Raw genomic sequence first — 22,318 nt, 5'->3', positions numbered from 1 at the left:
TTCGCGCTGTTTGTTCAAGATGCTTAACCAACTAGCCCGCCAAAACGTGTTAACGCAACTTATTTCTTGTTCTTCGGGCGTTCCTTCGGGGTATCTTCTTGACCCGCTTCGTGTTATCCCCCTTGTGGCTTCAGCAACATGCAATGCACGTTATTTCGGTTTTTGCAACCGGCGTAGGGTCTTTCCTCCAGAGGTGGTCAGCGCCGTGTCGTTCGCTTTCTTGTCTTTTGTGCTCGTCTTTGTTCGCGCTGTTTGTTCAAGATGCTTAACCAACTAGCCCGCCAAAACGTGTTAACGCAACTTATTTCTTGTTCTTCGGGCGTTCCTTCGGGGTATCTTCTTGACCCGCTTCGTGTTATCCCCCTTGTGGCTTCAGCAACATGCAATGCACGTTATTTCGGTTTTTGCAACCGGCGTAGGGTCTTTCCTCCAGAGGTGGTCAGCGCCGTGTCGTTCGCTTTCTTGTCTTTTGTGCTCGTCTTTGTTCGCGCTGTTTGTTCAAGATGCTTAACCAACTAGCCCGCCAAAACGTGTTAACGCAACTTATTTCTTGTTCTTCGGGCGTTCCTTCGGGGTATCTTCTTGACCCGCTTCGTGTTATCCCCCTTGTGGCTTCAGCAACATGCAATGCACGTTATTTCGGTTTTTGCAACCGGCGTAGGGTCTTTCCTCCAGAGGTGGTCAGCGCCGTGTCGTTCGCTTTCTTGTCTTTTGTGCTCGTCTTTGTTCGCGCTGTTTGTTCAAGAAGTTATTTATAGAGTTCAAGGACAAGATCTTTGAGTGAAAAACAAATGCTTTCCTTGAATTCCTAGCATGCTGTTTTAAAAATGGTGCCATATATTGTAACGGAAAAAGAGGAAGAGGCTGTGCCGCCACAGGAGAGGCATGAGGAAAAAGCGCGGACGCGAGCGCATGTTTGAGAGAACGAGCGGCAAGAGGACGGTGGTTGGCCGGAGAACCGGGTTTCGCTGTCTTCTGGTGCCGACCCACACCGTAACAATATAAAGGCTTCAAGCACTAAGATCAGGCCAATGCCTAATCTAAAAGAAAAGATTGTTAACAAACAAAGCAAAGCAGGAAGAAACAATTGCTGCCTGGTTTTATGTTCCTCTGAGCTTGCTAACCTTCAGTGTACAAGCCTTCAGGCACAGATGATAACCAACAAAAAATTCAATTGCAAAACTGGTCAAGTATGCTTCCGTCATAGTGATTAGAGATTCCAACATGAGAAATTTTTTACACCCGTCTGTCTGGGTGTTCACTAACTTGTGGCTGCCGAGACTTTCCAGCAATGGGGAGTGGCTGCAGTCACTGAATCCACTTGTGACAAACTGCCTCCTGACGGAGATATTCAAACATGAAGACTAGCTCTAGCTCTGAATCAAGCTCGAGCTTCCAGACGAAATATGAACAGTCACAAATGAGTGGCTTTCCCCATGATTACAGATAAGTGAGGATGCAGGGCAAAAGATTTAACTTTTTGCAAAAACAACACCTTTCTGGATTAAAACTGCAGTTGATCCTCAACCATTCTAGCACCCATGCATAATGTTCCTCTATGGTCCGTAGAATAGTCAGCCAGAAATATGAGTTTACTGAAATGCTGTTGGTGCGTATTAAAATCTGCCCACAGACGCACTTTTCAAAAGGTGCTTAGACACTTGACAGCAACTGATCGATGAGTGGATACCTTCTTTTCTTTGGAACCATCATTTTTCACATTTTATATTTACATGAGTGCAGCTCTAGAAAACAGAGGGTGTCTCACTTTATTAAATACAGATTGATTAGAGCACTTTCGTGGGAAGGTTAATCAGGAATGTGTTAAAAGTTAATCATAATCAATTACTGTTCACGACTGTGCTTGAAAGACATGTTCACTTGGCCATATAACCCAAGCTCAAATGCAGTGCTCTGTAACTATTACAGCACTTGCATAGAAAATCTGTATCAAACAAAAGGAGACCCGAAGTATAATATTAACCGTGCAATGGCAAATTTCCACCACATAACATTTTCAAGCTTTTGAAGCAAATCTTGAATAAAGATTAATTTTGAAGTGAATTTTGATGCAAATTTTGGAGCTATAAGTTCTTTAAATGAAACTGCACCCACTTCAAACTGTGATTGTTTTTCCCAGTTTGCATTTCTGCACTGAATTACCCACCTAGAAAACCTGTCATTCCAATAAAGAACAACAAATATTTATGCACACACGTGGACCAAAACCGCCCGAGAAATTCAACTGTGGGTGCGTTTTGTAAGTTTGGATCTTTTCCCAAGAAAAGAATAATGTATTCAAATGGTAGTCATACCACAAAAACAAACAATGCACCTTATGAAGAGAAACTTAATACGTAATTACCATATACTGGCAAATTCTTTACACAGTTATATATATTAGAGATTTTTCTGGATTCTATTAGAGAGAAATGGGAAACCTCTAGTAACTTTAGAACAGTGGTGTTTCTGGTTAGGTACACTTACTTTCCCATTCTGTCATTTATAACTTTCTTTGAAATTGTGCAGGAATAACAAAACTTTGCAGAAGTACATATACTGCTAATATATATAACGACCCAGAAAATTTAGGTAAAATCAGACAGGTCGTTCAAAATTGTTTTCCGTCTGAAAAGTTTGCAAAGTGTAATACGATCATGCTGGATTTAACACAATCCTACTAATTACAATAAAAGATTACCACAAACATATGCGACATTATTTCCACTAAATTGAATAAATGTATAGAAGCACTTATTTTGAAGAGTTATTCTGTGATATTAATGTCCATGACGCGATGATATTGGTAGTTTTACACACGCAATAACCACACACAGCCTGTTGTTCTACCCGCGCATCGTGTGCAGTTGTGGATATTGGCACCGCCTACACTAAATGGTCTCAAGTAAGACAAACATAGCTGCAACTTAAAAATGTTGCTGTAGACATATTTCATAGCAGTGGCTTAAAGCTGGCACAAGAAATAAAATGAAAGATTCAGTACATCACTATGGCACAAGTTTATACTATCACAGAAAGGTTTGTACACTGAATCACTGAACTGGCCACTTGGAAGACAGTGCACTTAATCAGCTCTGTGCCACATATAAGCCCGTTGCTGTGAAACAAGCGACGGTCAAATCTGTATGTTCACTTTTTCTTACACAGTTGACAACAACAACAAAAAGAAAATCAATTGTAAACAGTTGGCTAATCCAAACAAAACGTTGCAAAAGGCTTTGAGAGTGCTCAAAAACACAACCACCAGTTATGGACCTGGGAGGCCAAAACACAGGGCTAAATGGAGGAACACGCTGTTTAACCAAGAGAGAATACAAGTGGCACTCAACTTAAATGGAAGACTTGGATTCTGTTGGCTTCGTGCAAATTCTACGAAACACAGGCTGCTAAAGAATTTGCCTTTTTCTCCGCAGACACACGAAAAATAAGTGCATTTTTACTTCATAAACGTAAAGCATACATATGAATCAAACAAAGAGGCAATGCAATGCCATTACATAAACACATGGCACTGCTAAGTAACAAATTAAGCTCCACCACTTTAAGTAGTTCAGCCTTTTGCATCTATGAATGTGGCCTGCAACAACTGAAAATTGTGACACAAATACAATTCATCAATATAAAGCATGACCTGTTCAACAAAGGAACCAGGCAGGCAATAATTGTGACAAATGCTCCAAGACTGCATTTGCGGCTTAATAAATAGGTGTCAAGAAATATGCACAAAACTACGAGTGTGTTGAGAAAGCAAGCTTGATGCATGTTATCCTCTCTTTCTCACTTTTTTTTTTTCTGTAATGTCTGAAAAATCATGGCACATTTATTACTGATGGAGGCAGCAACCATTAAGAGGCAGCTGCACTTCTGTGACTTAAATGCAACATGTTACAAATGTGTGCATACATAAAATGCATGTTGTGCATGCTTCATTAGCATGTCCTGTTTATGCTGACAGCGCTAGGTAGCAACTAAGATTTGCTCTGCACATTTAAAACAATAGGGAAAACAATAAAAAATGCAATATGTTCACACAATCGGGTCAACTGTACTAAAAAGTGCAAAAAATGAGTCACGCAGAGAACAAAACACACCAGGCTGACAGCCTTGACACATTGTTGTTCAGACTGAACAAAAATGCATGTAACATAATAAACCATGGCATAAAGCTTCTCAGACTAATTATTTTCTTTGTGCTAAAAAAAAAAATGAAAATGTGCATTCTTAAAGCTTACTTAAAAGCAACGTCCCCTTTGAAATGGTTATCGTAAAAAATAAACTTTAAAGTTTAATGTTCAATGTAGCTGGTTAGCACTGCTGTCACCATGTTAAGATCAAAAGCTGTGAGAATCTCACTCAAATTGGAGGCACACAAAAGAATAAGCCCACAATGAAAGAAAGACATCACTAGAACATTGTAACACGAGCCCAACACGACTAACAAGAAGCAAAGCCGATGTCTCCGTACCAGACTGCCACCACTGCTGTCAGTTTATGCTAAAATAAGGGACATGTGAGAACAACTGTTGAAGACAGATGTGGCTCTTCCTGGCAACCACTGTTCTCTCTTTCTTTTTCTTTCCTGCTGCAAACCAGGTCAGATGAAGTACAGACTATTGCACTTGCCATCACCGACAGGACAAGCGGGTGCATCAGGAAGAAACGATGGCGAATGGTAAAAGGGGAAAAAGGTAAGAGGCAGGGCTTAAATGGCCACTTGTTTGGGGGACAAAACTCAGAAGTCCTGAATGCGGTCTCCCGATCCTTCATCCTTGTTGTCTTTAACTTCATCACTGTCCTCTTCAGTGTCATCCTCGAGTGACTTGTCACGATTGGTCTTGTTCATCAGTGACTCTGCAACAATGTGAATAAAACATAAGCTATAGCAAGGCTGCAGCAGAATTCTCACTGTTCTTTAGCCCCAACACTTTCAGTCTTTTCACTCATGCATGTCATTACAGTCGTGGACAAAAGTTTGCGGGATGCAGGTTCGCAGAAAAAAATTTATTTCTGGGTTGCTTCGCTAGTCGGTCAGCTGGCAAACCAAACAACAAACGGTTCTGTCATTTCAGATACCGGCGCATGCTGGCAGTTATCAGCAGTTTGCTCTTGCAACTTTTTGTCTGGGAAAGCGACTGCCAGCACTTGTGAGTCAGGTAAACGGTGTGCAATTCTAAACTTTTGGGGGGCCAGTGTGGTGGTGTACACGTGCCACTCACACCTTTTGCAGCTGCATACAACGACACGGCCACGCCAATCTTCCAAGCCTGCTTTGCACACTGTACTTGCGTGCACCTGCGTGCATATACTAGTGGTCTGGCGTAGCAAAGAGTGCAAGAAGTGCGAGTAAAAGTTTTTTTTTATAAACCCTAGTAATAAATTAGGGGTGCACAAATTACCGCACAAACTCGTGTAAGGGCTGCAATTAAAAAAAAGAATTCTGGTGTGAATTTTTAAAGTGCGGCCCATACACAAAAAAAAAATTTATAACCGCATTTTTTGTTTTAATTATCTACTCCAAAACAGGGGGTGCAGCCCATGCATGAGCTTACACGGTACAGAAGTAAATACACACAGCATGAAACAGATTTCTACGAAATTCGGCTCCAGATTTCTGTCACATATCTGAGAGTTAAACCCCTAGTGGATTTGGACGAGTCAAGCTTGTCATAAGCCGCCAGTCATTTTTGGTTTATGATGAGTGTCCATTAAGGGGGTTAATGTAAGAACAATGTAATTTCATACTTAAAACAGCGAAAACTAGATAATGGAAAGACGAACAATGTCTAAGAATGTATAACGACTCTCATGTGTAACTGTCTCTGCTAGTGCTGCCGACTTCTACGGGTGACGAAGCTTGTCAAGCGGTCATTGCGAACCGCTTTTTTTTCGTCACCCACAGTTTTTGTACGACAAAAGCTGAAATAAACTTGACTTGACAAAAGAAATGTATACATGAGCACCGTGTAGTGTATGTAAGCAGCGCTCATGTGTACATCTCTTCTGCCCATTGTCTGGTTTGAGCCATTTAATTTAGTAATGAATAACTGCCAACCTGCCTAAGCTTCCACAAATGTAATTTCAGTTGCTTTTTCTGGTTTTGTTATAAGCAGAATATCTGCACAATTTTCAGCCAAAGAAGTGGTTATATAATCATTTATGTGCACTACAAAGTGCACTCTTTACAAATGTCCTAAAAATTGTAACCAAGCACACCTACTCTCCTGCAACATGCAAAATGAGTAAGGTTGAAGCAGGAGAGTTATAAATAGATAGAATAGAATAGATATTCTGTATTCAGACAATAAGGTCACGGGTTCAGGGGCAAAAGGCAGATGTAATATCGGCCTGACGGGGCCCAAGCAATTACCGCACAGCTCAGAATAGGCAGCAAAAGAAACAAGAACTTCATACATTTATTACATAGAGAATGCACTTTTAAACAAAGTAAACAATGGGAGGAAGGTGCATACTTTTGCAATGACAAAATTATGCACTTCTCCAGAGAAAAAGACACTCCATCAGGGTAGCTTGTCAGAGCAGAGTGCATGCAATGAAATGAATCAAAGAAAAGTGAATACTAATTATACAGAAGCACTGCCCACACAGAATTTAAATTCCAAGTAGACTCAGAGATGTCTGAAATATACACTGCAAATGTTTTAATCCCTGGGAGTTAGTATTTTCTTAACTTAGCTTGTTCGATGCACCATCCACTTGGAAACAAAATAAACACAATGAACACACTTACCGCAATCAGGCCGATCTCTCCGGCGTGTGTTGGCAAACTCAGCACCGTGGCGGTCAACACACCAGCACATGCCTGCACTACTGTGGCACTGGGCTGGCAAGAAGTAACCCTCCTCGTCACACTGTGGGATGTATGCTCCTGCAGTCATTGATGAGAGATGCAACAGTAAGCGCGCAAACAAAACTTTCTGCCATAAAAATGTTGAGCATAATTACTAAGCAATTCCAATATCCTTCCAAGGAGCTAAGGTAATAAACACACAGCTTGAAAGAGCAGGCCTTGTGGATTGCAAGATGCGAGCTTATTTTTTTATTTGCTAAAGTCACTCACCGATTAGGCCAGGTGTCACACGCCTAAGAGCTGCCGCACACGGTCGTTCTGCAGTGAAGAGAAACATGTCAGTGTGCTGCAGTGATGAGTACTTCATTCTTTTTAAATGCATCTACCGTAAAAACCGGAATATAGGTCAAACTTTTTTTCAAAAGACCATGGTGGAAAGTAGACCCCCGTCTTATATACTGGTCACTGGCGGAAAAACTACGGAAGTCTTGCAACAATGGGCGGCTGAAGTCAACAGCCTCCATCACCATTGCCATCAGCAGCAGTGCGGCGTGGCACTTCCATTTTGCGTTTCCGTTGTTGCAAAGCTATTTTGGTTAAAGGCTGCTTTTTCACATTTTGTTTCAAAATGAGCAGAACCCGACGGCAATTCACTGTCGCCTTCAAGAAAAACGCGACTGGGTACGCGGAAGCTCACAGCAACCTGCCGGCACAGCGCAAATTTGGAGTATTTGAAAAGAGCATTCGGTGCTGGCGGAGGAAAAAGCTGCGTATTACACCTTGGAGCAATGAGAAGAAAACATCTTTCCTTGGGCGGACCGCAGCATATCTAGAATTGGAAGGAAAGGTTGCGGAGTTCTTCCGGGAGCTGCATGTGACTGCCGAATACATCCGCATGAAAGCGGTAGAGATCACGGCACGGAGCGGCGAAAAAAACGAGAGTAAACGCATGTGTACACATGCACGTACCTCGTTTGTTTTCGCCGCTCTGTGCCGTGATAATAAGGTGCTGACAAACACGCGGGTCGATGGGCACGCGATACTGTCAAAGAACTGGCCGGGTGTGCATATGAGCAGTATTTAAATGAAAATAAATACTGTCACCATTGTGCAACCTGTTGAGTCGCATTTGTTTCAAGGTAAGGGTAGGGTGACTTTCGGTACTTTTTCCATTGAAAAAGATTTTTTTCATTTTTAGAATTGGTTAGTTGGGGGGTCGACCTATATTCCGGTCCGACCTATAGTCCGGTTTTTACGGTAAATATGCTACATCTAGGTTGGCCACAGGTCATGGGGTGCTATTTAAAATGTCTAACAGCAACAGAAGGTGTCATTGCTTTCATTACACATAATACTATGCAGAACAGGGTAGAAACAGAATGCATGCATTTTTTTAGTTGCACTATCAAAAGGGGAGAGCAATGCAACATTGTTTCCAACAGAAAGAACAGGCCGCAGTGAATAAATGTGCCTCCCTTGTTTACAAACAACAAATAACTTGTATGTATGCCTGCATGTACGTACAGATTGTTTATAGTCTAATGGTTTTATGGGGTTTAACGTCCCGAAGCAACTCAGGCTCCAGGTAATTTCGGCCACCTGGGGTTCTTTAACTCTTTCCTTACTGTGACATAGGCCATCCATCGGTCATATATGACCGAAGTTTTGAAACTGCTGCCAAAAATTCAGGACGGCACTCCTGGACAAGCTGCGCCATCTAGTTTGTTTCTATAATACCATTTTTTTGTCTTTTTTTTTTCATTTTTTAATGTGAGGAGGCGACTTGAAAAATCAAACTTTGACCAGACGTAGCCCGCTGGTCAACTGACCACGGTGTCTGTTTCGCTGCGCGCTCCTCAAAGGCGAAAGGCTACCTACAATTGAGCACTTTTGTCGGTTCTTATGCTGTCTTTTTTTTTTTAAGAGCAGTAGTGGTGAGTTAGACAACCATGTGGAATGGTTGGATTTGAGTTTCGCTTGCGAGACTTCGTCTCAGAGGCCCGGGACATTAACACGTGCTGGCAGGTGTTTCATTTTACTGTTCAAGTTGTATTTTATATAATAATTTATACAAGGAAGGCCACGCCCCCTTTTCACCGATAGAACCCATTCACTACCAACCGGAAAAAAGGAAGAAAAAAGCAGTATATATATATATATATATATATATATATATATATATATATATATATATATATATATATATATATATATATAAGAACACAACTCAGAACAAGTGTGTGCAACATATCCCACATCTACCTCCACTTCATGTCCTCATGCAACTTCTTTCTCTAGTGACACAGCAGTAATATTGCCAACTCGAAAGGGCATGGAAAGTGCAGTGTATGATCTGAAGGTAGCAAGAATGGTAGCTAACAACATGTGCAACGTTTCGTATATTTTAATTTTTTTGTAATCAATTTCTGGCTCAGGGCAAGGGCTTATTTTTGTTTTGCTTGTATTATTTTTTTTGTGTTACCAGCATGCTTAACCAATAAATTTTCGAAAAGTTTTGCACACACAACTCTGCCAATTTTTTCGTTCGGAAGTACAGTTTGATGTATTACAATGTGCAGTGCATTCATCTTGAAGAAATAGTTTTTATTTTAAAACACTCAAAATTGGTAATTTTTCTGTGGTAAGGAAAGAGTCAATGTGATATGTATGCACGTACACATTGTGAATCATGAACAAAACAAAACAAATAGGCTTCCTTCGCATTTTCCAATTTTCAGTGTGCGCCCTCCTTGCCCACACTACCAAGTTCACAAAACAAATGCCTTCTAAGTTTCGTACTCCAGCAGAATTGAACATGATGAAAGAACTTTGTTGATGAGAACACTTCCTGGCAACATCGATTTGACATTGTGTGATCACTGAGCATGTTGACACTGAATGAAAAATGAAATGAAGTCCTGTGCAGTCCTTTGCACATTGGTCACACAGCTGCCTTTGTGACCACTTCACAAAATAATGCACAGGACATTGTGAAATACAGTTTGTGTTGCTTTGTAATCTCGGTGCCTTCATGAGAACTGTGAACGCTGGCACGTATGCCCTGCTGGTGAATAGTATTCTCATTACTAATGCAGCTCATCCAGCCCACCTGGCAAGCCTGCAGCAGAATTACACCACCTCTGATACTATTGAAAGTAGCATGCACTTGAAGGTGAGATGTGCTTCATGTTCAATAAATATCCCAGCAGAAACAAAAGAACATCAGTGAACAGCAAAGCATAGCACCCAAAGCTGCTGCTTGAAATGTGATAGTAATACTAAATATTATTTGAGAATATGGGCCCTAAAAAGTCATCATGGCATAATTGAGACATAGCCAGTTCATGACCGTCATACCTTCTAGCAACATCACTGTTAAAGCATTAAAAAAAAGAGAGAGAAAGGATCACAGATACAACAGCACTGCATAACTTTGCATGTGTGGCAGTATGAAAAAAGTTGACACTGTGTGTGTCTGCTCAGTACTTCATGGTAGAGAAACGCCGACAGAGGAAGACGATTCAGGAAGAAGGGTAGTACTGTCAGAGACTTTGAATAATTGATCCCTAGAGTATATTCCCTCCCTTTTATTTCGCCTTTTTTCATCTAACAAATGTGTGACCTAACCTTGACTACGTAAACCATTGTCAAGAAGCTGACACAAGTTACATAAAATTCAGGGTGTTGTTCTGTATGAAGTGTCACCTTTTTTGTGCTGCACATATATAACACTGTAACCTCTGATTAAATTGCAAATGAAAGCAAGAAGTAAAATACCAGAGCATGTACGATCACATTGAGAATGATAGCTAGCAGCACTGCTGTGAAATGAATTATGGTGAAAAAAAAAAAGAGGTCACTTACGGGACTTGTTAAAGCAGGCACACCACTCAATGGTGCTGAGAAACGAGTCTCGATTCAGGTCGCAGACAGCCAAGTAAGGCTGGAGGCACCGTTCACGATCATCATGCTCCAAGTCATACAGCTCCCGCAGCGTCAGCAGCAAGTTCCCATCCGAGTCAAGGTGGTGGAACATCCAGCCTACCTCAGGCTTGCACTCTGGCAAATGGTCTGTGGACAAACAAAATGAAATTTAACACAATATCTAGGCGGCTACAATATGAATACAAAATGTGTGCATGGGTGTGATGAACACCACAGCTTCTTGTGCTCAACCAGAATTATGTGGAAGTCCGACCACAATAGCTCAAGTAGTGAGACAGTTCTTTTTTTTCCTTGAGGTAAGAATTAAAAAAAAAATGATGCCTAGCAATGCAGTGCAGCTTCTGTGGCAAAGTGCTATAAAGCTATGGTAAACATATTTTCCAACATTTGGTTCAATGCCTGCCCGGCTACACATTCGCAATCCATAAACACTCCAACCTAATGGTCTGGAGGAGAATTGCCAAACAAGATGAAATACACCTACAGCTAGAAACGTTTGGGAACATGCTCCAAACGACATTTCTTGCACTTTATGGACACGTGTGAACTGCATTATGGCTACTGGCACAGCAGTTCTACTGATGCTACGAGGCAAGTGCGCACAATGTGAAAACAAAACTACAACACCAGAGCACTACCATATCCAATAAGGTGATTCAAGTGGGTCTCCACCATCGGGGCCAAGGAACAAAGAGAGCACTCAATAATGTGCCCTCTGTGTGTCATGTAACCCAATGGATTTGAGCGTGGAACCGAAATCAACATCAGCCCATGACAGCTGCCAAATCATTCAGTGTGATGGTTTTGACCAAGCTGACAAGTTGAGCAGCGGCAAGCAGATGCCACGCCTTGAACTAATGTGCATGCACTGTACCTTATCCATGTGCTAGCAATTCATTCCAAACAAAGTCTACAGCTTAACCAGTGGCCATTATTCTGAAATGCCACTACATCTGATTGCGCGTTCATATTAATACGGAAATTCTAAAACTGCTATATTTATTTTTCAATGTATTAAAAAACACCTGAATACTCAGAGTTGTAAAGAAACAGTGCAAACTAATTTGAACAGCAACCACTGTTCGCAAACTACAGCCAAGCCCACTTACAACGAATATGACGGTCACACAGATTGTGTTCCTTGTATCCGAAGTTCGTAGCAAACAACTTCCCAAATTACAGCCAAAAATACAAAGTCAAGTAAAAGTGGCGTTTCTTAAAGGGACTATGCAATGAATAAAAAGTCGCTTGCAAATGTTTTCAATGCTTAGAAATGATGCTAAGCAGCATTCACACCAAGTATGAGTCTTCAGAACTGAGCTGGATTTATTATAAATTTTTAAAAACCGTGTTTTTTAAAATTCGCAGGCCGATTGGTGTGCTCGTAGTGACTGATTTTCAAACTAAAATCGTGAAAAAAGACGTCACTGTGCCCATGATGTATCACTGACATGTGTGGTGCGGCTGGCCCATTATCACTTGATGGCCTACATAAGCAAAACTTTCCAAATGCCCTTCCTAGCTAGGGTACACCAACAAGCTGCTTCATGGATGCGATACAACAAATTGCAGTTGAAGTTTTTACAGCAGCTGGCGGTAGGTTGGCCTCCTTGTCATTGTCTCCGTCAGCTTCTTGACAACTGGTGAGTGCTTACACGCCATGTACATGTAGAAGTAATATAAGGGGGAACATGGGAGCTCGTGCTTTGCAAAGCGCTGCTGCCAGCAGCTAGCCAGCCATGCTTATTGTGCATGCACCTTTGCCATCAATTCTCGCTGCCTCTTGGTGACGGCAGTCCGCAAGGTGCGGCAGCCACATGCTCCCGTGTTCCCTGTCATATTGCTTCTACCTGTGCAGTCGAGGCTCAGTATGACTTGCAATGTTCTCGTGGCCACCTTATCCTGGTTTCCACTTGATAGCAAATGAATGTGCCACGCTGCACAGCACCAAGTATGACTGCTCGGCAGCTATGTACAGAGCTTGGCAGCAGAGGCAGACTCGCATAGCTTCATAATGTGAGCTCGTAACACCTGATGCTTGTTGCAAGTCATACCACGCGCGATATTACACTCGCTTCGTCAGTGTATTACTTTGCGATATCTGCATCATCATGAGCACAAACGAAGTCAAACTTAATTACTTCAGTTCCGGCCAGCTGCGCATCAACAACGAATTGGAATAAATCCATGTGTGTCTCAACATGCGGGTGATCCCCTACATCCTGCACAGTTACTGGGTCGCTGAATCCTGCCCAATGGAAGCAAGCTGTGATGCATTCAACAGCCAGTAATGTCCAAGTGGCACCAATCATTTCAATGGCAATGAACAAATAGAAACTAACTGCGATGTTGGCACATGGTCTGTCAACTGCTATCAGTACGTGCTGTGATGTGTTGCCAAGTGGATGCCTTGAGCACGTGGATGATGTGCATGTCCAGTGGCTGGTCTTTCTCGTCCCATTCGGCAACAGAAGAGCACGATTCCCACATTCTGAGAAAGCAGCACCTGATGCTCTGCACAGTTGGCGAGCACTAGCAGGAACTTCTTATCTTTTTGCCACAGAGTGGTAAAACTTAACAAATTAACCACTTTGCGAACAGTCGTGTGTCATCCCTACTCCCTTCTTAATGTGTGGCTAGTGGCACACCCATCAAATAAAAACAATCGCTTGTCATCCAGTGCATTGCGTTGTGCCTGTAGCATGTGAGAACGTAGCTCCCAAAGGACCGCGGCTTGCGAGACTTACTAACGACAAGTGCAAGCTGCTGGTCGCTGCTGTCCATGCTCCTGCACAGAACGACGGTAACGCGAAGCTTGCTGCTATCTGGACCAGTGGAAGTGTCACTTTCCAAGGCATACATTTTTGATGCCTGAATCTGGTATACAGTTTTGTCGGTATGACGTCCAGCCTTTTAATACTTTCTCGGTTCGCCACATTCTTCCCAGGCAGGGCAGGATGGGGTCTGAGTTGTATTGTGGTGGCTGGGAGATGCTCTTCGGTGCTCCTGCACAAAGCGCGAAATACCCTACCACGGGGCCAAGTTTGTGGCGCCTTCTCGTTCACTCTAACCGAGTTTTGCGGCTACTCGTGTTTGTTGTATACGGGACTCAATATCATTGCCCTAATACATATTTTGAAAGTAGCACCGCTCTCGTTCGTAATAAGCGAGCATTCGCTATAACCGCGGCAGTTATAAGTGAGCTCAACTGTATTTGAAATTTCAAATATTTGCATACCACTAACCGATAACAATGAATATTTCCAGTGTGCACAACTGCATGTGGTAATGCATAAAAAAAATTTCTAAACATGACACTGTCTCAAAATGAATGGCAGACATGTACACAAAGTTTGAGCAGAGTATGACTCACAATCGGACACCCTATGGGTCCTCCGTCTGGTGGATACTTGAGTGCTTAGTTGATGGTCACTCATGACCACAGAAAACCAGTCAAGCAGTCGGTCACCCATGGCCTGCAGGTCATCATTAGTGCACCCTGCACCATGACAATGGGGCAAGAAAGCGTGCTGTGACAACAGGCAGACAAGGAAATGAACTCACTCGATCCATTCCAATACCTAGTAAAAGTTGTGGCACCTGAGCCATGCATTAACACTAATTTTCAATAAGTTTGGCTAAAGGAACAGGAAACAAATGTGGCTTCAAGTACACAATAGTTTACTCTTCATTTCTTGGAAGAGTGTGTGTATGAAAGGGTAGCCTCATGAAACTGGAATGAAACAGTAGCATGCCAGTGCCATTCCTAAAAGGATCAGAGAAGCTGGATGTAGAGAATGTACAGTTAAACCTGGATATAACTAAATTAATGAAACATATGTATGTTTTGTTCACAGTAAATCCTTGTTACTCGAAGTAAATGTGGAGAGACATTTCGCGATTGCACTCATAGCGCAACTGTGGCAGCAGACGGCAGCACCTCCCCAATCGGCTCGCGCAACGCCGCTACGACTGGGGTAGGGAGAGTGGTGGAGGGGGCACCGCGGCCGAGCAAGAGAGTGCGCAGTATGCCGCTGCCGCATCGACTGCAGAGGCACCTGCTCCTTCCTGCATGTTCCCTCTCTCAGTCTGCCTGCCGCTGCTGTGCCAAGAAACTGACTCTACACCTTGCATAGTTGGCGCTCTCCACCGTCCCCGTTCCTCCGTGCTCATCGCAACCACGAGGCGGCGATGGGAGCGCATTTCTAGCTGCACTCCCTGGGTTTCAGTGGTGTGTGTCTGTCTGAAGCCTCTGAGTAGCAAGTGTAACTGGCTCGCAGCATCAGTGGACATCTCATTCGTGCTTTGAGTAAGCGGTGGCGTCCACCTACAAATTGGGGCAGTTATGCGCCGTTCTTTTTCTCAAAACCAGCGGAAGATTTAGACTCTTGATTTTAAAGAAAGGAAAGGCACATAACTGGCTCCGTGGGTCAGTGGACACCTCAACTCCACTTTGAGGCACGTGGTGCTGGCGTCCACTGTCCACCTGTAAAAAACCGTGCTTTCGCGCAATATAACTGCCAGCCATTTCTTTGCTATGTTTTATTATTTTTAGCTGCTTTTGAGCATGAACTGTTGTATGGCACGTGGTATGATGCATGTTCCAAGAGCGAAAGCAGTGGAGGTGCGCCGACAGCGCTGGAGTACGAGCATTGTGTCAACTGCGGTCGCTCGTTGCAATCATGGACATTCCTCTTGTGTCAGTTTGTGCTTTATTTCGTGGCACTTTTCTGCCAAACCTCGTAACTCAGCACAAGCTACCAGACAGTTGGCATAGTGAGTTTGTTATATCAAGGTCAACCGCCGCAACATCTTCATTACATGGAGGTCTCAAATCCACGCACTTCAAAGGAACTGAGAAATTGAAATATCAAGGAATTCACTAAATGAAGGTTCGTTACATTCAGGTTTAACTGTATGTTTTTACAGATATGTATGTCTCTGTGGACAGTGCAGCATAGCAATGACATGTGGCTGCAATGTGTGGAACTTTTGATCATTCCACAAGCCTTCCACAACACAAGACCATGCAAGTAATAGATTTTACCACACATTTTCTTTATGCATTTTTACACCTGCCAACAGCATTTATTAAGCAGAAACATCATAAGGAATGTACAGTAGCCACTATACCTTTATCCTTGCTGACAACAGGGGAGGAAACCTTGTTCGTCATGACTGAATTATGACCATCCTTGCTGGCCCACGAGTCCTTGGAACTGAACTTTGACTTCAGTCTGGGCAGAATGAGAAAGCACTTAAAATGTAGGGTATGGTGCACAGATTTATGAGAAAATATCAATTTTCCTCGCTATCTGAGGGAGACAAACATATCTGTGCACTTGCTTGCCCATATAAAACAAGGAAAATCAAACACCAGATATAAATTTGCACTGAAGACCCACTTGAGCATAAGAAGGCTGAAAAAAACTTTAAAGGGGCTCTGAAACACCTTCTGAGGAGAGCAAATAAACTCACTCAATCACTACATTGTGTTGTCATGAACATCTGAGCCAAATAACACTTCTGCACGTAGCAGAGAACTCCCAATCGCACGCAAAAGTTGGTGAGCCCTTTCTGGTGACTTTTTCATGTTCGCACCCTCCTCTGATGCACGCTCCTGCATCTTTCTATTGAGAGATGGCTATTGGTTAGATTCTTTCAAATGTCAGGCAGCTACCATGACTGCGGCCAGTCAGCCCCATCACTCCAGCGGGTCGGAGAGGAATTACTGCATGCGTCAGCAATGGGGCCGCCTGAGGAGTGCCGACCGCTCAGCATGCAAAAAGTGACGAGAGGAGAGGGAAAGGCATGCAGAAGCTGAAGTTCAAATTTTGACTAGAGAAAACTCAGCTTCTGCAAAGTGAATTAAAAAAAAATCTTGCTGGGGGTTATTCGTGAAGCAGCGTCCTTTAACATTCCAAGCATATCGCAACTTGATTGAGAGCCCCTTTCAGAGGCCCTTTAATGACAGACAAAAATTAAACTAATTAAATGCGTTGTACAGTAAGACATCAGGGGCCAGATTAAGTAACTGTCAATTAGGAAAATTGTCAAAAACTTGTCACAAAGCTGTCAATAAGCCTCGCTCCTATTCGTCCTATTCGTCGGTCATGGCCGGCGGCCATTTTGCTTTTTTGCGTCATGGGTGGCTGCAGATGACGTCACGGATGTGGCAGAAGTGATGACTTTGCACACCTAATTATGCAGCCGCTATTTGACAGTTTTTTGTCACAGTTTTGAGGCCGTCAATTTGACCGTTGCCTTTGTGACAGAAAATGGCGGTGGTGTACGCGGCGATACGACTGAGGCGGCTGCGCTGGCGCAAGCACCGGCGAAGGAGGGCACACGAAGACGTGTTTGATCTGCCGGACGAGCTGTTTCGCCTTTTTCGACTGGAGAAGTGGACGGTGTAGTGGCTGTGCGACGAAGTCGCCAATGAACTGGGAGGTTTGCGTGCGAGTGCGCTGTCGGTGCGGCAGCAGGTGCTGTGTGCACTGCGGTTCTTTGCCACGGGCGGCTTTCAGGCTGCCGTTGGTAATGAGGCGCACGCCTGCATCGCACAACCGACGGTGAGCAAATGTGTGCGGAAGGTGCTAGAGGCGATCTGCTAACTTAGAGCGCAGAATGGGTGGTTTCCTGCTGTCACCTCTGTGCAACAGCTACATATAAACAAAACACGCTTATGCTGGTAAAGCGCTTTACTTTTCCCAGCAAATCGCACTTCGTGGTCGTCTTCTGTTTCCCAAGGGGAAAGAAACAAACAACCACACATCACATACTGCAACACCTCACCTTTTGGCATTTTTGTCATCGATCGAAAGAGCCGAACAACACAGACTTCAAGTTGTCTTAGTCGATTTCGTACCAAGCGCTTCTTGCAAGTTCGCTCGGTATATTATAGGCACGTAGCCTTCACTGCATTCGTTAAAATTTTTCTGCGCACTTAGGTCAACTGCACAGTAGCTTGACTTCAGACGCCGCGTAACAAACAATAAACACGGCGTAGAATCGGCTGCTTTCGTGCAAAGCGGCTTGACGTTTTACCACCGTCAGCGCATCCCCGCGGCAGCAAAAGTTACCCACCAGCCAATTTATTAGCACAACTTGGAACACTTTTTGTTTTGCTTAATATTTTCGGACTTTAAACACAATTTTATGGCAAAATAAAATATTAGTTTTTTCATCGTTGCTTATTTCTTAGTTCTTTTTACAAAAAATTAGCAGACGGCCCCTCGAATGCTCTTGGGGCACTGCCCTGCTCTAATTGGCTAATTCCTCGTTGCATCACGTAGCGATGTCTCATCGTGTCGTCATTTTGACGTCACTGTCAATAACTTGCGACAGAATTTGTCACAGTTGCGTAATCTGGCCCCTGATCTTTAATACCTGTTCTACCAAGCAAAAATCATTACACTGAAAGCTTAACATATAAAAAACTAGGGAATGCAATACGATAAAGCAGCTACTAAACTCAGCTATACAGGGTGTCCCAGCTAAATTTATCCAGACTTTAAAAATATGCCACGGCATTCTAAGACGACGTGACCAAATGCATGTTGCTGTCTATTGTATGGAGCAACTCACATTATTTTTGTATTGTGCTTAATTGCATAATTAGTCAAGATTAATTAATTAACTTCGCAAGCAATGAAGATAGGCAAAAAAAGTCCAATGAGAAAGTTGTAGAACGGTCCGCGAAACGTCCAACTGAACAGTTTCTAACTTTCCATCTATTACGTACCGGCTTCTTTTCACTCACTGCTGATGACCAAGAAATACAAAAAAACAGCACGTGACATGTCCGCTTGCGTGCCGTGATTGCGGTGCTCTCAAACGTTCTGTGTAGGAACGAGCAGATCATTTAGCCCGGTGTGCTGCCGCTTAAAAGGTGTAAGGGCAGCGATGCAGCAGCTGTCTGTGTGATATAGGCCTGCTGTATGCTTCCACAGGCCTTATCGCTTATGCTCGCGTAAATCGCACAGCCAGCGCCTGCGTTGCAGCCCTGTCACCTTTTTAAGCAGCAGCACACCGAGGCTAAATGATCTGTTTGTTCCTATGCGGAACGTTTGAGAGCACTGCAATCACGGCGCATAAGTGGGCATGTCATATGGTATTTTTTGTATTTTGCGGGCATCTGCAGGGAGCAAAAAATACAATGTGTAATAGATGGAAAGTTATAAACTGTTCAATTGGACGTTTCACGGACCATTCTACAACTTTCTCATTGGACTTTTTTGCCTATCTTCGTATCTTGTGAAGTTGGTTAATTAATCTCAACTAATTATACAATTAAGCACAATACAAAAAATAGTATAAGTAGCTCCATACAATAGCTAGCGATATGCATTTGGTAGCGTAGTCTTAGAGTGCCGCGGCATATCTTTAAAGCCTGGCTAAGGTTAGCTGGGACACCCTGTATACTGCAGTAAATGCCGCTTTACTTTAAAGGATAAGCTTTACAGGATGACCTAATGGTTTTCAGCCATGAATGTTGCAACGTTTTCAACATCGCTGAAAGTAGTTTGTGGGGACCTGCCCTGCAGTCCCCTGTGTTTGCTTTCCCGCGAGGCACCGTGCAGCGGCAGTCTCACCTCAAGGATGAACGCATTCCCTTGTCAGTTACATTAACTGGCAAGAGAGGGCGCCAGCATCGCTGCGCAAGAGACTGCTGAAGCCCGCGCGCGGGAGAGGGGGCATGGGGCGCTTCGGATGGGATCGTCGGCGCGAGCGGACGTGTTGCTTGCAGCTCCGCTCTTCCCCGGCGGGGCGAGGAAGCGGCGGGGAGACAGGCTCCCGTACTCGTCCCGTCCGGCCTTCGGAGTATCCCTTGCCCTAGAGTGGGCAAACATTCGCTCGGAACCTTGCTGGTGAGTCGGACGACCTTGATTCATTAGCGTACCTTGTTGCTAGCTGGCGTTATAGTTTCTGTAGCAATAAATGCCTGTTTGTGTCAGCCAATGTGTCATTTATTTGTTCCCTCAGAGCAAGGCCCGCTGTAGTTGGCGTGCGCTTGGTAGCGTACGCGATCACGGGGTGGGGTCCGGGCGGCTTTGAACCGTGTCAGCCGCGATTAAGCGGGGAGAACGTACTTATCTCCCCAATTCAACCCCCACATCTGGCAGCCCAACGTGGGGCCCACTCTTGGAACATTGGACGACTGTCGGTTCGGTTCGAGGAATGCTCTTTGTCCGAACTTGACAAGTGCTAGCGCTAGAGTTAATTTTGATCGCTAGGACCTGCGGCATGCTTTCTTGAGTGAGAGGTGTATTGCGCTGCAGCATGTTTGAACTTTTCGACATGCTCAGCACATTTTTTTTCCCTGGAGTTTTTTCGTGAGAATCACTTGGTCCGCATCGAGGAAGCGCGAGGCCTTCCACCCGCGGAGTCGCCGAGCCCGAAGCGAGTGAGTACGGAAGCCGCGTGGGTAGTCCGAGTTTCTATATATATTTTCTCTACTGTCTCTTTTTCGACTTTGGGAGTCGTGGCTCCGGGAGCCGGGTGGCCTGGGGCCATGGGTGCCACTATGAGCTCGCTGGTATTGCAGCTCAGCACCGGGCGCTCCGACACCGTCCAATACGGTGGGCGCCGACCGCTCAGAAGCTGCTTTGTGCAGTGAGCTGGGTAGGACCACCCCAAAAAGCTGATGTCTCCTCGCGGCTGCGCGCACTTAACCTGTTTCGGGTCTTTGTTGTGTTCACGGTCGTCATCGGAGTGGTAGTTAGGCCTGAGGCTTTTCGGAGCTGCCTGCACCACGTCAGAAGAGACACGACCGCCAGACCGTGGTGTTGAGAGGGGGCGCACTTTGCTGCCCGCCCATTTTTTTTTTTTTGTAACCTCGCACGAACTGAGCAGTCTCATTCAACTTAAGGAAGGGCTTTGTTCACACGAACTTTGCGTTTGCACAGCCGCCGACACGTTTTGCTGGCGAGTTAGGCATTGTGCCACGAGGCCCTTGCGGACGCCGTTTCTTCTCCCATGACTACATTAAAGGCACGCCGAGAGCGTTTCGGCAACTTTGCAGATTCGCTGGAGCCACCCAGGCTTGCTGTCCGGTGCACATCATCTCGCTGCCACCTGCTGCGACGGAGCGGCCTGTATCCTGTTCGCCGCATCCATCCGGGGCAGCTGTGGCGAGATCAGTCAGCAGTCACCTCCGGCTGCTGCTGCCCTGGCGACTACTGCAGAATCCTGGCCTGCAGTTTTTCCACCGGCCTTCTATTCGCGGGCCTGCGGACACGGTAGTCCGCGGTCCATGCGAGTCGTCCTAGCGGAGACCTTCACGCCGCCTTCGGAACACCGCAGAAGTCTGTGTGGACGCTGTCGGTGTGACCTCCGCTGCAAGACGTGCCTCAAGGACATGAAGACCAGGAGACTCCTCCATAGCATGTACTTTCAGTCGCGTGGGTCTATTTAAGGTTGGGGGGATGTGGGGACCTGCCCTGCAGGCCCCTGTGTTTGCTTTCCCACGAGGCACTGTGCAGCGGCATTCTCACCTCGAGGATGAACGCATTCCCTTGTCAGTTACATTAACTGGCAAGAGAGGGCGCCAGCATCGCTGCGCAAGAGACTGCTGAAGCCCGCGCGCGGGAGAGGGGGCATGGGGCGCTTCGGCTGGGATCGTCGGCGCGAGCCGACGTATCGCTCGCGACTCCGCTCTTCCCCGGCGGGGCGAGGAAGCGGCGGGGAGACAGGCTCCCGTACTCGTCCCGTCTGGCCTTCGGAGTATCCCTTGCCCTAGCGTGGGCAAACATTCGCTCGGAACCTTGCTGGTGAGTCGGACGACCTTGATTCATTAGCGTACCTTGTTGCTGGCTGGCGTTATTGTTTCGGTAGCAATAAATGCCTGTTTGTGTCAGCCAATGTGTTGTTCCTTTGTTCCCTCAGAGCAAGGCCCACCGTGGTTGGCGCGCGCTCGGTAGCGTACGCGATCACGGGGTGGGGTACGGGCAGCTTTGAACCATGTCAGCCGCGATTGAGTGGGGAGAACGTACTTATCTCCTCAAGTCAACCCCACAAGTTGGACTGCTCATGAGCAGTCCAGGTGTTGGGGAGTGATAGAATTATTGTAGCTACAAAACAGCAGTTTATGAAATCAACTATTGTGATGAACTGTGCATTTTTTTTGTGAACATACACAAGAAAAGTGACTCTACAAATAATGCACCAGTTCATTTTGCTAGTTCTCCACACATTGTGCTGCTTCTGAAAAATACAGGCCTGCCAGTAAGCATGACTCAGTTCATATACTTGACTGAAACATACACATAGGGAACTTCACTAGCACCAACAGCTTCTAAATTTGTAGGAATGCCTTTAAAGGCCTCAAAGGATATGCAAGGCACCAATGAATTAACAAAACCAATAAAATACAGCAAAAAGAAGCATGCCAAAGTTCTACGGCTACTGGCACAATGCAATGATAAAATTTGTGTATACAATACAAGCCACTATATATTTCTCTTGCCACTAGCACAGTAGATAAATCCAGCTCGAGCCGCCGCGGAGTCTTAGTGGTTATGGCGCTCTGCTGCTGACTTGAAA

General features: G+C 44.7%; 1 protein-coding gene across 1 annotated transcript in view; it reads right to left on the bottom strand.

Annotated features, from left to right (window-relative positions):
• Nucleotides 1–1,717: 1,717 nt before the first annotated feature.
• Nucleotides 1,718–22,318, bottom strand: part of Cow (Proteoglycan Cow) — a 42,177-nt gene continuing 21,576 nt past the window's right edge. Inside the window, exons 6-11 of the mRNA XM_077648040.1 lie at nucleotides 15,908–16,011; nucleotides 14,148–14,273; nucleotides 10,694–10,900; nucleotides 7,100–7,147; nucleotides 6,770–6,907; nucleotides 1,718–4,872 (exon numbers count right to left, since the gene is read on the bottom strand). Of these exons, the coding sequence (XP_077504166.1) occupies nucleotides 4,754–4,872; nucleotides 6,770–6,907; nucleotides 7,100–7,147; nucleotides 10,694–10,900; nucleotides 14,148–14,273; nucleotides 15,908–16,011 (742 nt within the window). The 3' untranslated portion in view covers nucleotides 1,718–4,753. The remainder of the gene's footprint in view (nucleotides 4,873–6,769; nucleotides 6,908–7,099; nucleotides 7,148–10,693; nucleotides 10,901–14,147; nucleotides 14,274–15,907; nucleotides 16,012–22,318) is intronic.

This window comes from Amblyomma americanum, chromosome 1 (assembly GCF_052857255.1).
Source record: "Amblyomma americanum isolate KBUSLIRL-KWMA chromosome 1, ASM5285725v1, whole genome shotgun sequence".
Taxonomy (NCBI): domain Eukaryota; kingdom Metazoa; phylum Arthropoda; class Arachnida; order Ixodida; family Ixodidae; genus Amblyomma; species Amblyomma americanum.
The sequence above is the reverse complement of the archived record's forward strand: the minus strand, read 5'-3'. Positions and strand labels throughout refer to the sequence as shown.